The sequence below is a fragment of the Lucilia cuprina genome, chromosome 6 (assembly GCF_022045245.1).
Source record: "Lucilia cuprina isolate Lc7/37 chromosome 6, ASM2204524v1, whole genome shotgun sequence".
Taxonomy (NCBI): domain Eukaryota; kingdom Metazoa; phylum Arthropoda; class Insecta; order Diptera; family Calliphoridae; genus Lucilia; species Lucilia cuprina.
The window spans coordinates 58623551-58639963 of record NC_060954.1 but is presented as its reverse complement, the minus strand read 5'-3'; the positions used below and the strand labels follow the sequence as shown (position 1 = coordinate 58639963).

The window sequence follows — 16413 nt, the reverse complement described above, 5'->3', positions numbered from 1 at the left end:
GACTAGACTATAGACTAGACTATAGACTAGACTACAGACTAGACTATAGACTAGACTATAGACTAGACTATAGACTAGACTATAGACTAGTCTATAGACTAGACTATAAAATATACTATAACTTAATTGACTACATGTCTCTATACTAGGCTATAATCTGGGCTCTGGACTAGGCTATAGACTAGACGACAGCCAGAACTATAAACTACACTTTATGTTTTGTGATAATAGCTTTTATTCAAAAAAAGTGAAAAAAAACATATTTTATGAAAAGCTATTTGAAAAGCTTTTTATAAATAAAGCATGTTTAAGAAAATTTTATGCAAAATTATTGTTGAAGAGCTGTCAATATCTTTGGAAAAAAGCTTTTTGTAAAAACAGCTTTTAAAAAACTTTTTATGAAAGAAAAACTTTTCGAATAGCTTTTTGAAAGTGTTGAAAGAGATTTTTGTGGGAAACCCCTTTTGACAATATCTTCTTAAATATATTTTATGAAAAAGTGTCAAAAGAGCTTTTTATGGTAAATGTTTTATTCTTGCTTTTTAAAAAAATGCTTTCAAAAAGCTTTTTAGTATAGGGTTATTTGTGCTTTTCTTGTTAAATGCTTCATAAAAGCTGAAAAAAGCTTTCAATTAAAACATAGTTTTTCGCAAGGATGTGACAATGAAATTATTTTTTCTACAAGTAAAAATTAAAAATGCTTTTTGTTAGAGAAAAGCTTTTCATTTTTTTAGAGAAAAGCTTTTTAAATTTCAAAATTATAAAATATTATATGTGTAACGAAAAAAACGTTTTTCGTAAATATAAAAATCAAAATTTTTACTTGAAAAAAGCTTTTTGTAAAGAATCTTTTAATATAAACAATATTAATATAAGGAAATCCTTTTCAAACTTTTTATATGAAAAAAGCTTTACTAAGAAACATTTTCAAGAAATATTTATCAAAAAGCTTTTTAAAGAAAAAATTTCTACAGAAAAGTCTTTGGAAAAGGGTTTAATCATATTTTTTATTGGAATATATGTCATCAAGTCCTAAAATTCATTCAAGGAACTAAATTTTTCTATGAAAGTTAATTAGAAATTCCTTTAATTCATTTAACATGCCTTGGAGTTTTCAAAATAAACTTAATTTTAAATAAATTATGTGCTTTATAAAAAAAAGCTAATCTCCTTGCCACAAAAAAAAAAACAACATTACAAACGTCCTTTTGCTTTAATGCTCTTCATCAAAATTTGTTTAAAAATGTAATCATTTTACATTCCTTACCATTAAAATGTCTGTGTACACAAGTACAGAGTGGACAAAAAAAAACAGAAACGTAAACGCATATAAAATTGTTAATTTTCAACCTGTAACCCTTTATCACAATAATACAATATTGCATAATATTGTTAACAACAGCAACATAAACTGCATTTTTGTTTAACTGGTGTTTTAGCTGCTGCGGCTGTTATAGCTGCTGAATAATGTAGCTATTTGCTGCTTTAGTTGTTGTGCCTTGATATGCACAATGTAATGTAATGTATTGACAACAAAAGTATGTATCATATACATTTGTACATGTCTGTCTGACTGGCGGTTGTTGGTGAATTATAGCTCGACTGAAATGTTGATGCCAAAAAAAAAAAAAAATTAAATACGAAAAAAAACTACACAAATGACACCCAATAAAATTAAACAAAATATGTTAAAAAAAAACAAAAATATGTACTAAATACTAGCAACTTGTAGTTATAATTTTCCCACTTTAAATTTAAACATACGAAAACAAAATAAAACACCATAACATCTCAACAAAACTAAACTAAATATTGGCTTTAACTGATGAGATCTTACTTAACATCATACCAGTAAGAAGCATACAAATGAATATTTTGTATTGACTTGTTTAGGGAAAATAATATTTATGGCTGAAGCATCAAGTGAACATGTTAAATTATACACTGTTATTTGATGCGATGAATGAATTACACACTAACAGTAGCTGAAGCAATAAATTGCTTATTTTCTAAAGATTACTAAATTCCACTTTACTAAAATACCTATTGAAGTTAGATTAAGAATTTTATATAAAATCCTTAAAAAGAAAGTTCTAGTTGTGTTCTAGTTCAGTTCTAGTGCAGTTCTAGTTCAGTTCTAGTTCAGTTCTAGTTCAGTTCTAGTTCAGTTCTAGTTCAATTCTAGTTCAGTTCTAGTTCAGTTCTAGTTCAGTTCTAGTTCAGTTCTAGTTCAGTTCTAGTTCAGTTCTAGTTCAGTTCTAGTTCAGTTCTAGTTCAGTTCTAGTTCAGTTCTAGTTCAGTTCAAGTTCAGTTCTAGTTCAGTTGCTGTAAGTATTTCTGATAGTTTTGAAGTAGAGTGTTTTCTTCAGAAGGTCTATAGCAGTAAACTTGGAAAAAGTAAATATTTTAGTATAAATTCCCTAGAAAACAGAAAATAGCACAGCATCCAATAACTACTTTACATACAAAAACGACAAAAAAAAAAAAACGTTGAAGTTAATTTACGAAAATAAAAAATTAAACAAAATAAACATTAAATGGAAATCCACATGCCACAACTGAAATTTTTGTTGAAAACGCCACAAAAAAAAAAAAAAAAAAAAATGTGAAATGAAAAAAAAAACCTTAATGTAAAAATTCCTTAATTTGCCAGAGTGCGAAGAGGAAAATACCTTAATGTTAGTTAAATTATGTATAAATGTCAGTAGGTTTGTTGGTCACTCAGTTATTTCTGACTTTGCCTGGTTGTTTTATTTTCTTGGTCAATCAGTTGGTCGGGTGGCTGGCTTGATTATTTTACGTATTCACTGGATTTGTTTACAACAAAACCCAACATACATTTTTTGGAGCTTATAAGAGCATTGCCCATGAATTATGCGAAAAATGCACGACAAGGTCGTTGAAGGCTGAGACTGGCACCATGCGCTATAGTTATTAATACATACATATGTACATACGTATAATATAACATAACAAACCGGCATTTAAGGGCATTCAAAATAAAAAGGCCTACTACTACACCAATTGACTAACAACACTCAATTGTTGTTGCTGTTGGCCCTACTAGACTCTGCCTAGTTGACTAGCTGCCTGCCTTGTTGGCAGGCCGTCTGTTTGACGGACTGCAACTGGGCATTAACACACTGGCTACTCAATGCAATCATATAATCAAATATACACATATTTATAATTGTAGTAAATATATGTATAGCTTTTGTTGTTGTTATATTGTTGTTTTTGTGGTGCTTTCCCCCGTTGGTTTTAGTTGCCACCAATTAAAAATTTCCTTAGCAAGAGGTGTTAGAGATAATAAGGCAGCTGCTATGTGTTTAAAAGTAATTGTTTTTTTTATCTCCCATTGCAATTAAGATTTTTTCCAGATTATAAACGTGAACTTGTGTTATTAAATTGGAATAAAATAGTTCAGATATTTTTCGTAAATATAAAGAAAGTTGGTTTCGAAACGTTTAGTTATGAAAATTAATTTCTAAATTAAAGTTTCTTTTAATATAAAATGTATATTCTAAATCAAAGCCAATTTATAGATGTCCGTCTGTCTGTCTGTTTGTCTGTCAATCTTTCCGTTTGTTTAAAACTAATGTCTAAACATAAACATATATCTTCGGTGTCTTCGAAATGATATTTTCTTTCTATTTTAACATAATTACAACTTTTATCTCGAATATTCCTAGAATTCTATAAAAATATGTCTCGTAATCTTGTCCAACTTATGTGTCGATAGAACAACAGACTCATCTACTCGACATTTGCCTGTAAACTAAGAACTTACAACTGTCTGTCTAGGGCCCCCTTGTTTCCTTGATGTACGACCCAAATCTTGGTGTATTGCTAGTGATAAAGAATGCTACCAGTACCTCTAATCTACCGGGACTATAAAAGGGTGATGTCATTTCACCCCTCGGCTAGTCCTTGGAATGATTTGACATGGGGTTTTAACCAGAACAAACCACAATTTGGTACCGTTCCCACGACAATTGGATCTCCGGTCCGGAACGACCCGATTCTCAATCGGCCAAAAATTGTCAACTCAACAACATCTGTATCAACCGGATGTTTTCTTTCCCCAGGGAAGAACATCTAGTTACAGTCAACCTGTTACAACAACAACGATTTGGTACTAAATGTGGCCAGTTACCCTCATTTGGTTAAGGTACCTTTGGGATCCATGTAGGGGCTGTAATTTAATCCTAACTTCTCAGGAAGAGTGCGTAGCGGCTAAAATACTGATGCACGATAAAGTCTATAGTTCGGTGCTGTTGCCAATGACAACAGATACCCCCCAGAGGAGTGATTGTGGTTGTCCCTGTGAGTAAGAACAAAGCTTCGTCTTATTTAATGGATTTGTACTTCGATCTACCGGTTACGTTTCTCGTTGCTGTTGGCGACTCAACAAAGGCCATTCCATTTGCGTGGTGATGGGAAGTGATGTTTTGCATCACGGATTAGAGATTAGAAAGCTCTAGCACTCGAACAAGGTGGACGAGTGCTAGAGCTGGATTTACTTCTAAAATTCCCAATGGGATGGGGGTTAATCGTTGCAATGTTCACCCAGTGGCTAAAAAAGACCACCGCGAAATAAGGCCGACAAGGCAGGTGTTCGCCTTAAGCACTTCGACAATCTTGTCATTTGTTGTTTTATAATAACAAACTTTACTTCATTTCTCAGACTTTCATCTTCTATCGCGAATATTCCCAGAATTTATGTTGTAAAATGTAGCATATTTTTAGGTTTTTTATTTTAAAATATAAAAACTGTTGCTTAATTTTTGAGAATATACGAAAACACATTTCTAAATTTAAGGTCAGAATACATAGGTTCATGTACTTAACTTTACAGAGCATTTGTATGGTAACGAATATGTGTCAAACTAGGGTTCGTTTCAAGACACTTTGTTGGGTTGTCATGATATGTTTTCTTCATAACTTCCTTATTTTTTCCATATAAATATAAACTATTGCTTTAATATTTAGTAATTCCTTTTCCCGTATAAGTTTCGTGAAGCCTTTTTAAGATTTCATTTTGACACCAAAAAAAAATAAAAGTTCGTGTCTTAAATCTTTTGTTTTTAATCTTGCACACTCAATTTATGTATGAGAGAAGTGCAAAGTATATAATAACAATATTTTGTTATGTGACACTATTTTTTGTTGCTATTGTTGTTATTGTTGTCGTTATTGTTGCTACTGCTATTTGTTGTTATTGTTTATGTAACTTAAGAATTAACAACAAGTACAACAAATTTCAACAATACTTACAACATTATTGGCTGGTTGTGTGAGAATCTAAATAAACAAATTTAATATTTATACAGACAGACGGATGGACGGAGAGACAGACAGACATATGTGTTTATAATATTGATTACATACATATTATGATGATTAATTTACACAATCATTTACATACATATGTGTGTGCATAAAATGTATGAAATTTTAAAATTTTGCAAATGTTTTTTTTGTAATAATAAAAAACAACAACAAAAACAACTTACCTCTAAATTAACAACAGCATTGCTAAGGATTTCACCATTGCGACAATCACGGGCTGCTACACAGGCCATATAGGCAGAACAAGTAATAAAAGGTTTTGGTGTAGTGGGAGCTGGAGTTGGAGCTGGTGTGGGGGGATTATAAGTACAACATACATTTTCTTCAGGGGCACAATTCTAGAAATAAACAAAACATTAATAAAAATTTACATTAGTTTGACTAAAATGCACACATTATAAACTGCAATTCATTAAAAGATGTTGCAATTAACAACAAATTTTTTTAATTAAACAAATAAACATAAATACACAAACATATACCCACAAAATTAAAGAATTAAATTAATTAAAATTTTTAAATTTTGACAAAATATTATGAAGCAGCTCTAGCTGCAGCCAAGAAGATAACGTTGTTATTATTGATGACTTATGATTATAAAAATTAATATAAACATCATCAATCTTCTCAAAACTTTTAAGCATTTCAAACTGATTAAACTTAATTTAATGACAACAACCAAAAAATTCCAAAAAAAAAATCATAATAAAATTGTAAAGGCAAAAGTTGACATTTTATAAGATAATTATTTTTGGTCAATAATTTTAAAAAATGTTTAAAATTTAAATTTAATTGCGGTTTTGTTTGTGTAACAATTAATAACCACTTAATAATTTGTTGTTGGTTTTTTTTTTCATTTAAAATATATTTAACATTAACCACTTGTAAGTTAATTAAAAAACAGGTTAAAAAGGTTAAATTTAAATTATTGCAAATATAAACAGATAGACAGACAGACCGTCATACAGATGAATGGTCAGTTCAACTTACAAATTGACAGACATACAGACAGTTGTAGAACCCAACAACACAGACATCATACAAATATTCACACACACACACAAACCAAAACCAAAAATATTATAATAAATGTTTATCTTATTCACACTAATAAATGAACTGTCATTAGTTATTTGAGCACGTTTAGTTGTTAATTCTTAAAGACTCGTTTATAACACCTTCTACTTTACGTATTTTTTTTATTTAAACCATCTTGCACCAAAAAAAACCCCAATTGCCATAAAAATGCTAGAGTTTAAGCTTAATATTGACCTCTCTGTCATAGAATAAACAAAACATATTGCCACCAATTGCTTAGCATACAGATACAAACAAAAAAAAATGTACAATAATTTATTAAATGAGCAACACCCATCTAGAATTTTTTGTTTTTTTTTTTCTCAGTTGCCACTTTACGTTTAGAATACCTCCATAGATTTTATGTTTATGCATATCTTTGTAGATACCACTAATGTTTAGCCATTTTGGCAGCGATAAATGTTTAAATGACTTTAACTTTGGCATATGTCACTGTATCATAAAAAAAAACATCACTTTTAACAGCAACATTGAATATTGAATCAAAACACACAAAAACAACAACAAAAAAAGAACAACAAATTCAAAATTTTAGCAGTTGGTGAAAAAAAAAGAATCATCTTAGAATTTTGTTAAAATTTTACACGAAGTAAAATTTTTTTGTTAAAAAGAAAAATTCTAGAAATTTGAAGTTTTTTGTAACTTAATTTTCAATATGGTCTGATAAACTGGTCGATTGACTAGTCTATAAACTGGCCTATTGATTAGTCTATGGATAGGTCTATAGAAGTGTCTATAGACTAGCATATGGATTAGTCAAAGAACTAGTCTTTAAACCGGTTTATTGTCTAGTCTATAGTCTAGTCTATAGTCTAGTCTATAGTCTAGTCTATAGTCTAGTCTATAGTCTAGTCTATAGTCTAGTCTATAGTCTAGTCTATAGTGTAGTCTATAGTCTAGTCTATAGTCTAGTCTATAGTCTAGTCTATAGTCTAGTCTATAGTCTAGTCTATAGTCTAGTCTATAGTCTAGTCTATAGTCTAGTTTAGTTTATAGCCTAGTCTATAGTTTAGTCCATAGTTTAGTCTATAGTTTAGTCTATAGTCTAATATCTAGTCTATAGCCTAGCATATAGTGTATTATCTATGGTTAAAACTATTTCGTTTGCATACTTTACTATGAATTGTAAGCAATTTGTTAACATGCTTACACAAAGACACAATTACATACACACCAAAAATTTGCAAACAAAATTAAAATAAAAGACACAAAGACACAACTAAACAAAACAAAACAACAGCTAGAATAAACAATAAATAGACAATTTACCTTCAAATTTTTAATTTTCCTATAAAACACCAAGATTATGGAGATTCAATGGAAACACAAAACATAAAGAAAAATCATGGTTAAACCACAAAGCCAAAGTTCAATTATATATAAAAACACCTCAAAAAAAAAAAAAAAAAAAAAAAAAATACACGAAAAACCAACTCTAATTAAACAAAGTTCTGTGCTACTGATTAAAATGTATAAATTAAAACGTTTATGATGGATTTTTTCTTGAGCAGCAATAAATAGCATTTGTTTGGGCTAAAAATTACATGCTGAAGAATTTCAAAGTTTTTGTTTTTTGTTTGGAAATTATTGTCATTGATTAATTAAGAGTAATTCAGTTTGGAGTTTAGGGAAAGGGCGTTTGGTTTTTGTTGTGTTAATAGAGACTATTGTTTGTTTTTGGTTTAATTGTGTTTTTTGGTTAATTAAATTGGGTTCATTGTTTAATTTTCTTTTAAATGTTTTGTTTTTTATGAGTTTTTGTAACATTTTTGTTTCAGGGTCTTGTTTTTTTCTTTTCTTAATTTAAATTGTAAAGAAAATGTTTTTGTTTTAATGCAAAAGATTTTCCCTTTTGGAAATGTGTGGCAATAGAGACTCCCCACTTGCTTTTTGTGTTGGGTATGTGTCTTAAGTCTTTTGTTTTGTTTTGTTGACATTGTAAGTTTATGCCTTAAGTCTTTTGTTTTAAAGGTTTTTATGACAAAATTGGTATAAATTAAAACTTTAAATTAACTGTAAACTATGGAATTTGTTTAAAAAGTGGGAATTTGTAATAAAAATTTTTAAAATTTTACAAAATTTATTTTAAATTTCATTTTGTAATTTATTTATAAATAATATAATTTTCATGTTATTACTTTTGTTTAAATGTTTTGTAATATTTTTTTCTTTTTAGTATAATTGTTTATCGCTTCTACCCCCTGCTTTGCTTACAAACATCTTCCGTTTCTGGTAAGTAAGTTTAAAACAATTTGTTTCTATATACAATTTTTTTTTTGTAATAATTTACTTAATCACCTCAATAAATATATTAATTTTATATATGAATAATTACGTCAGTTTGTGTTAAAACCAACTCATAGACATTAGCACTTGGTTTGGCCCACTAATCATTGTATAAAAAAATAAATTCTTAACTAAAACGTGGGAGTATAAAATGTAGACGCCTCAACAGTTTTATTTGTTAAAAAAAAAACATTTTATTTTTACACAAAAAAACAAATAATTTGTCGCGTATGAGTGTTTTTTTTTTCTATTTTATTAAAAACAAAAATAAAATTATTCATCACTCCCGCCAAAAATGGTAACCTTTTGTGGGTAAAACACACACATTAAACAAATAATAAAACACTTTTCTCATACAATTCAACAAGCAAAAATCACACAATTTGTTATTTTTAAAACAAAAATCTAATATAAACTTGACTTTGACACAGTAAGCTTTAAATAATAATAAAAATAATGATAATGAAATTTAAAAACAAATTATTAATTGAAATCATCTGGATATCCGGGAATATCCCGTTTATAGTCTCATTTTAGTTTTTTTAATATTTAAATAAATTTAAGACATGATTTACGTTTTGCTTGTATTAACACTTTGGACACCTGCAACCTGTCGGGCAGTGGGAATATATTTGTTTGTTTTTTTCTCTTAATTATTAAATTGTGAGTTAATTAACTTGAAATTTATGTGTGTCATTAAAATGTACTGAATTCAATTTTGATTGCCTTAAACATATTTAAACCAGTTGATAATTAACGCTTATCGAGTTGTTTTTGTTTTTAATAAATTTGTTAGTTGACTGAATTTCAGTTTTCAATTTATCGTTTAAAATATTTAAATTTAATGTGCTGAAATTGAATTTTTTCTCTTAAAAAGTTGAGCAAACGTATCGTTATCTATAAATACCGACATTTTTTGACAAATGACAAATGATTAAAAAAAATAAAGAAAAATTTCCCACGAAAAAGTTTTCAAATAGTCTATGGACTAGTATATGAGATCTAAAGTAGTCTATAAATTAGTCTATTATCTAGTCAATGGACTAGTCTGTAAGCTACACCATGGAGTATTCTGTAAATAAATCCATGGACTAGTTTATGAACTAATCTATGAAGTAATCTATAAACTATTCGATGAACTAGTTTATGGACTGATCTGTGAACTAGATTTAGGAGTAGTCTATAAACAGGTAGCCTTTGTACTAGTCCGTGTACTAAACTATGGAAAAGTATATAAACTAGACTTTTGGCTAGTCTTGAGATTAATCCATGAACTAGACTATATAGAAGTCTATAAACTAGTCTATTGGCTAGTTTATGGATTTGGCTATGAAGTTATCTATAAACTAGTCAATTTACTAATCCAGGGACTAGTGTTTGACCTAGACTATGTAGTAGTGTATTGACTAGTCTATTTGTTAGTCTATGGACTAGTTTATGAACTGGACTATTGTTTAAACAACTAGTCAATTTACTAATCCATGGACTAGTGTATGACCTAGACTATGTAGTAGTGTATTAACTAGTCTATTAGCTAGTCTGTGGACTAGTTAACTGAAATATTGTTTAAACAATTGGCCAATCTTCGGACTAGCCCATGAACTAGTCCTTAGATTAGTTTATGAACTAGTCTATGACTAATCTATGGACTATTCTAAGACCTAGTAGTAGTAGTCTTCCATACAATCTATTGACTAGTCTCAGGACTAGACCATAAATTAGTCTATAAACTAGACTATGGATAAGTCTATAAACAAGTATATTAGTTAGTCTATAGATTAGTTTATGAATAAGGCAATGGAGTTATCTTTAAATTAGTCAATTAACAAATCCATGGACTAGTGTATGATATAGCCTTTGGATTAGTCTATGAACTGGATTATAGAGTAATCTAATCTATTGACAAGCCTATTTGTCAGTACTTGGACTAGTCTTTAGACTAGTCTATGAACTAGACTAGTCTATGGAGAAGTATATAAACTAGTCTATTGGCTAGTCTATGGACTGGTCCATAAATAAGTCTATTGGCCAATCTCTGAACTAGAATATGTAGTGATATATCAACTATTCCTTCGGTTAGTCTATAGACTGATCTATGAACAAGTCTAGTGGCAAGTCTATTAATTAGACTATGATGAAGTCTATAAACTATGTAGCTTTTGGAGTAGCCTATAAACTAATCTATCGGCTAGTCTATGGTTTTGTATATTAACTAGACTAAATTAGTCTGATGACTACTCTAAAACCTAAACTAAGGAGTATTTTATAAACTAGACTGTTTGGCTAGTCTACAGATTAGACTATGGTGTGGTCTATAGACCACTAATCTATAGACTAGTCTGTGAACTAGACTATGAACTAGTTTATAGTATATCCTCTGATCTATCAGTCTATTGACCGATCTATGTACTAATATGTTGAGTAATTTATGAACTACAATGTGGACTTGTGTATGGACTACACTTGGAACTTGTCTATGAACTAGTCTTAGGACTTGTCTCTTGACTAGTCTGTGACTAATCTGTAGACTAGTCTCTCAACTATTGGCAAGTCTGTGCACTAATCTAAGGAAAATCTATTTGCTACTATTGAATTTCATTCGGGAATATTCCAAGAATAAGCTGTAATTAAATACTTAAGAAAGGTTGCATACTTTAAGGCATTTTTAAAAGTTCTATTCTACAAGAAAATTCAATAATTTTTTATAGAAAAAAATGGAATTTTGTTAAAATCTCCTTTACTGTTTAAAAATTTTTCACTTTTTTATAAAATCAAGAATTTTCTCCCAAAAAAATAGATTGAAGTTTAAATATTATTAAATCTTCATTAGAATTCTGTAAAAATTCTCTTAAAAAACAATTAATTTTTTAATAAAAACTGACTCAAGTCTCTGACAACTTCCTCCTCTTAAAAAATTAATGATTAATAAACCAATGCAAATACAAATAATAATAATATTGTTAAACGAAACAAAAAATATTAAAAAATAAATAAAAAAATGTAAAAACTACGCCAACAGCCAGCAGCAGCAACTGTTAAATGGCATGTTAATACGAGATGTTAACTATATGTTTACATACACTCAACAGAAGAAAAAAACAAACATCATTATCACCTTATAATAATAATCATTATTATTATTATTGAAGAGGCTTAATAATAACATAATTATTGCTATATTTAAATTTTTATTTATAAATAACATTATTAAATGATCATCCACTTTATTAATATTAATTTTTTTGTTTATTTTATTTTAAGTTTTATGAAATTATTAGTTCAATTTATTAAGCAAACAAAAACAAAACAAAAAAACTATTAGTAAGCAACAACAAAATTTTAGTCATAGTTTAAAACAAATATCTGTTGTATATGTTAAGCATAAGATTTGATTGTAGTTTTTTTTTGTTTTTATTATAACAAATATTTGCATTTTGTTTGTTTTGTTTTCTTGTTGTTTCTACTATGTTTCAGTTAGTTGTTCTTATGGAATTTTGAAAATTCACACATTTTAATTATGTGATAAAATAAATAAATATTTTTTTGTTTTAGTTAAAATTAACATTAGTTTGTGAATTTATTTAAAGCTTGACTAAAATTTCACAATTAAAAACGAACTTAAAAAAAAATATGCATATATGTATATGTAATTTTAAAGCTACTGTTAATATGCTAAAAATAACAACAACAACATTAAAAATAACAATCTTTTGGGCAACTTTGTTGTACAATGAACAAAATCTCTTAGGTCGTGGGATATTAATAAATGTAATGCGGAAAATTATATAAATATTTGTTTAATTTACATAGAATTCAATTACTATTTTTGTGTTAGTATTAAGTAATTTGAATAGCTATTGCTACTAACACTAGTTAGTGGTAAAATAGGAAGAAATCTTAAGTAGTTATTAGCACATGTATAAGGCATTCAAATGTCCCAATCTATGAACTAATCTATTGGCTATTCTTCGGACTAAACTTTGAACTGGTCTATTAGCTATTTCATGGACTAGTTATTTAGCTACTGCTTTGGCTAGTCTATTAACTAGTTGTTACACTCTTGACTAGTCTTGTAACTAGTCTCTAGACTAAGCTTCTGACGAGTATACGGACTAGTCTTTGAATAAGTTTCTGGATAAGTCTATTGATTATAGTATGAAAATGTCTCTGGACTACTCTCTACACTAATCTTTTGACTACTATAGTATTTAGACTAGTAATTTCCGTACTACTAACAGGATTAGTATATTGAATGTACTCTGGACTGGTCTATAAGTTATTCCAGTTTATTAACTATCGCATTGGCTAGTGTCTAGATTAGTATTTTAGTTTCTGCAGTTTGTCTCTCCATCTAGACTATTTTTTAGTCTCCAGAGAGGTTTTTGGAATACTATATTGACTAGTCTGTAGATAACTGACTACTAACTAATCTTTAGACTAGTCTATTACTAGTATTTATACCAATCTATTGGCTGTCTCTGGACTAGTGGACAATTCTCTAGACTATTGACTGTTCCATATATTATTGACTAGTTGACTATTCTCTAGACTTTTGACTATTCCATATATTATTTACTAGTGTCTAGTATAAAGACTGGTCTCCAGACTAGGTTACTTTTTATACTAGTTTATACTAGTCTCTGAACTAGTCTAGTCTCTAGACTAATCTTTTGAATAGTTTTGAACTAGTTTCTAGTATCTGTCTAGTCACTAATTCATAGTCTTTAGACTAGTAGTCTAGAACCAGTTTGTTCACTGTTCTAGTTCATTGATATTGACTTGTCTTAGAATTGTTCTCTAGACTAGTGCCTAGACTAGTCTTTTAAAGTATATAGACTAAATAGTTTTTGATCTATAGTTCAGTGACTAGACTAGTCTCTGGACTAACCTATTGACTAGTCTCTGGAATAGTCTATTTACAAGTCTCTGAACTAGTCTATTGACTATATTCTTGACTTGTCTGTTGAGTAGTCTCATTACTGGTCTGTTGATTAGCCTTAGGACTCTTTAGATAAGTCTATTGACTATTCTCTAGACTAGTATCTAAACTAGTCTCTTGAATAGTCTTCTGACTAGTCTCTTGACAAGTTTGTTGACTAGTCTCTAGACTAATCTCTTGACTAGTCTGTTGATTAGTCTTTTGGCTAGTCTCTTTACTATCCTCTTGACTATTCTCTTGACTAGTCTCTAGACTAGTCTATTGATTAATTTTATAACTTGTCTTTGGCCTAACTTCTAGTCTATTAACTAATCTACTGACTAGTCTCTGGACTAGTGTATTAAACTGGTAATTGGCTAGCTTCTTGACAACTTTTTACACAAGTCTGTTGAATTTAAATAGTTGTTCTTTGCAAAATCTTACAATATTTAAAAATTAAAAAATATTAAACTCTGTGTTCTAAGACAAATATGTCCATGTAAGAAGGTTTGTGTCTGAGATAACTAAAGTAGATCGTTCAATAAAAAAAGTGTTTGTTGTTTAACAATTCTTCTATTCTTTGATTTTAAATAGTTGTATTGTTATTATTATAATAAAGATTCTAACATAAAAAAGATTTCCAAATGAAAATACTTTTATGACAAAGTGATATTTGCAAAAGATGGTGTGTGTCTGAGATAATTAGAGCTGATCTTTTAACAGAATATATTTAAAAAAATTCCTTGACTCATTGATTTTAAAATATTGGCATTCAATTGTAATAAAATTTTTAAGAATAAAAAAAAAGAATTTTCAAATTTTTATATTTTGTTGACAAATTAAATTAAATGTTTAAATTATACACAAAATGTTACCATTTAACACCTTGCAGTAATAAAAAAAATTAAGAAAAAAATACTTCAAAAACTGCGTTGTTATTTTTGGGCACAAAATAAATATTAATTAAGTGTTAAAAGCTGCGGGCAAAGTCAATAACCTCAAATTATTTTAAAAACTCAATAAATATAACAAAACATTTTTAAATGAATATTAAACAAAAAAAGAAACAATTTAATTAATATTCTAAACATTGCAGGATATTCATACTATAACCTTCATTAGTCAGCCCCTCCAAAAAAATAATAAATTTAAATATAAAATTTCATATGATAAGATTTGGCAGATTTCAAAATTGTGTTTGTATGTGATGTAGATTATAACATTTATCTACAATGTTTCACATGGTCAGTGTTAATTGTATTTGACCATAAGTTATTTATTACTATCGATATTGTATGTTTTAGTATTATTTAATCATTTTGTTTTTCTTTTTTTTTCGATTGTTGTTTTTAAAGACAACAAGTGCCTAAACAGGAAATTACTAAAATCATTTAGATTTATATAACATTAGTATTTTCCTAAGAAGTCAATAACATTAAATAAAAGAATGTTTAGTTTAGGGATTTGCAAATAATTTTTCTTTGTTTCTTTTAAACAAAGATGTGTGGCGGTAATTAAGATTAATTATTTAACATTTAACAATTTTTTTTTCCTAAACATTAGCTCTCAGACATATTTAATGAATTTAGTCTAGAAACCCACAATTTTAATGTTTTTGTTTCAATGTTATTTTGTTTTGTTGTGTTGTTTTCCTTAAGTTCAATAAACTTGAAATAACCATAATAAATTTTGTCATAAAATATTAAACGTTTTTAGGTTTTTTTTTCACTGTCTGTCTGTCCTGACACTACCATTTTTTGCATAAAAAACTTTTGCTTTTATTTTAATGATGTCTGTTAAACAATTATAGGCATAAAGAGTTTGTTTTTTTTTTTTTTGTTATTTTTTATATATTAAAAAGTGAAACTGAATATTATTATTATTTTGTTGAAAAATAAAAATTGGGTTTTTTTTTGTAGATTTTGTTGTTTTTGAAAATCCTGGATTATATTTTGTTATTTTAAAATGCCTGCATATGTTTTAATTTATTTAACAATTTATGTGACACTTGTGACACCAATGTCTTCACAAATATGTTACCTTAAAGGAAAAAAAGGGGAAAGAGTTAAGTAAATGCATTTTTTCGTGATAACAATAATGAAAACAAAAACACATAAATTAAACCTTTGAAGGCTGTATTATGTAAAATAGGTTCTGAGTTTGTTCAAAAGTTGCTTTTAATAAAAAGCTTAATAAATTGGACACAAACCCAATCATTTCCTATTTGTTTAACTAGATTTAACTGAAGAGAGCTTAAAGCTTCTCTTAAGTTATAATCTATAACTTTCGAGCTTAATTTTGTAAAAACCTTTAAATTCTCTCTAATGAGGCGTATAGGAATATTCTGGACACAAAACCCCTTATAAATAGTGGAACATCCTAAACTCAAACCATTTTCGCTCATTTAACTAGGTTTGAATGAAGAGATCTTAAAAAATTTCAAAAAATATAATCTATTATTTTCAAATGATGAAAACAGGGTCTGAGTTCTGTTTAATGAGACGTATAGGAATATCCTGGACACAAAACCATTATAGAAACTAGAATATTCTCGACACAAACCATTTTTACTAATTCAACTAGGTTTAATCAAAGAGAGCTTAAAAGCTATTCTGAAATAAAAATCTATATTTTTCAAATATAAATATTAAAGCTTAATTTTTTGAAAACCTCTAAGCGATTGATCAAAACAGGGTCTGAGATCTTTCACAAGATTATCTATTTTAAGGCGTATAGGAATATCTTGGACACAAAACCAT

The 16413-nt window shown here is 28.3% G+C and overlaps 2 protein-coding genes across 2 annotated transcripts in view; one reads left to right on the top strand and one right to left on the bottom strand.

The window, feature by feature from the left end:
* Positions 1-8682, top strand: part of LOC111677854 (probable GDP-L-fucose synthase) — a 16239-nt gene extending 7557 nt beyond the window's left edge. Inside the window, exon 4 of the mRNA XM_046954032.1 lies at positions 8627-8682. The gene's annotated coding sequence lies outside the window, so the exon portion shown is untranslated. The remainder of the gene's footprint in view (positions 1-8626) is intronic.
* LOC111677851 (inactive serine protease scarface) overlaps positions 1-16413 on the bottom strand; it is a 38007-nt gene that overhangs the window by 5509 nt on the left and 16085 nt on the right. Inside the window, exon 3 of the mRNA XM_023439052.2 lies at positions 5517-5690. Within this exon, the coding sequence (XP_023294820.2) occupies positions 5517-5690 (174 nt within the window). The remainder of the gene's footprint in view (positions 1-5516; positions 5691-16413) is intronic.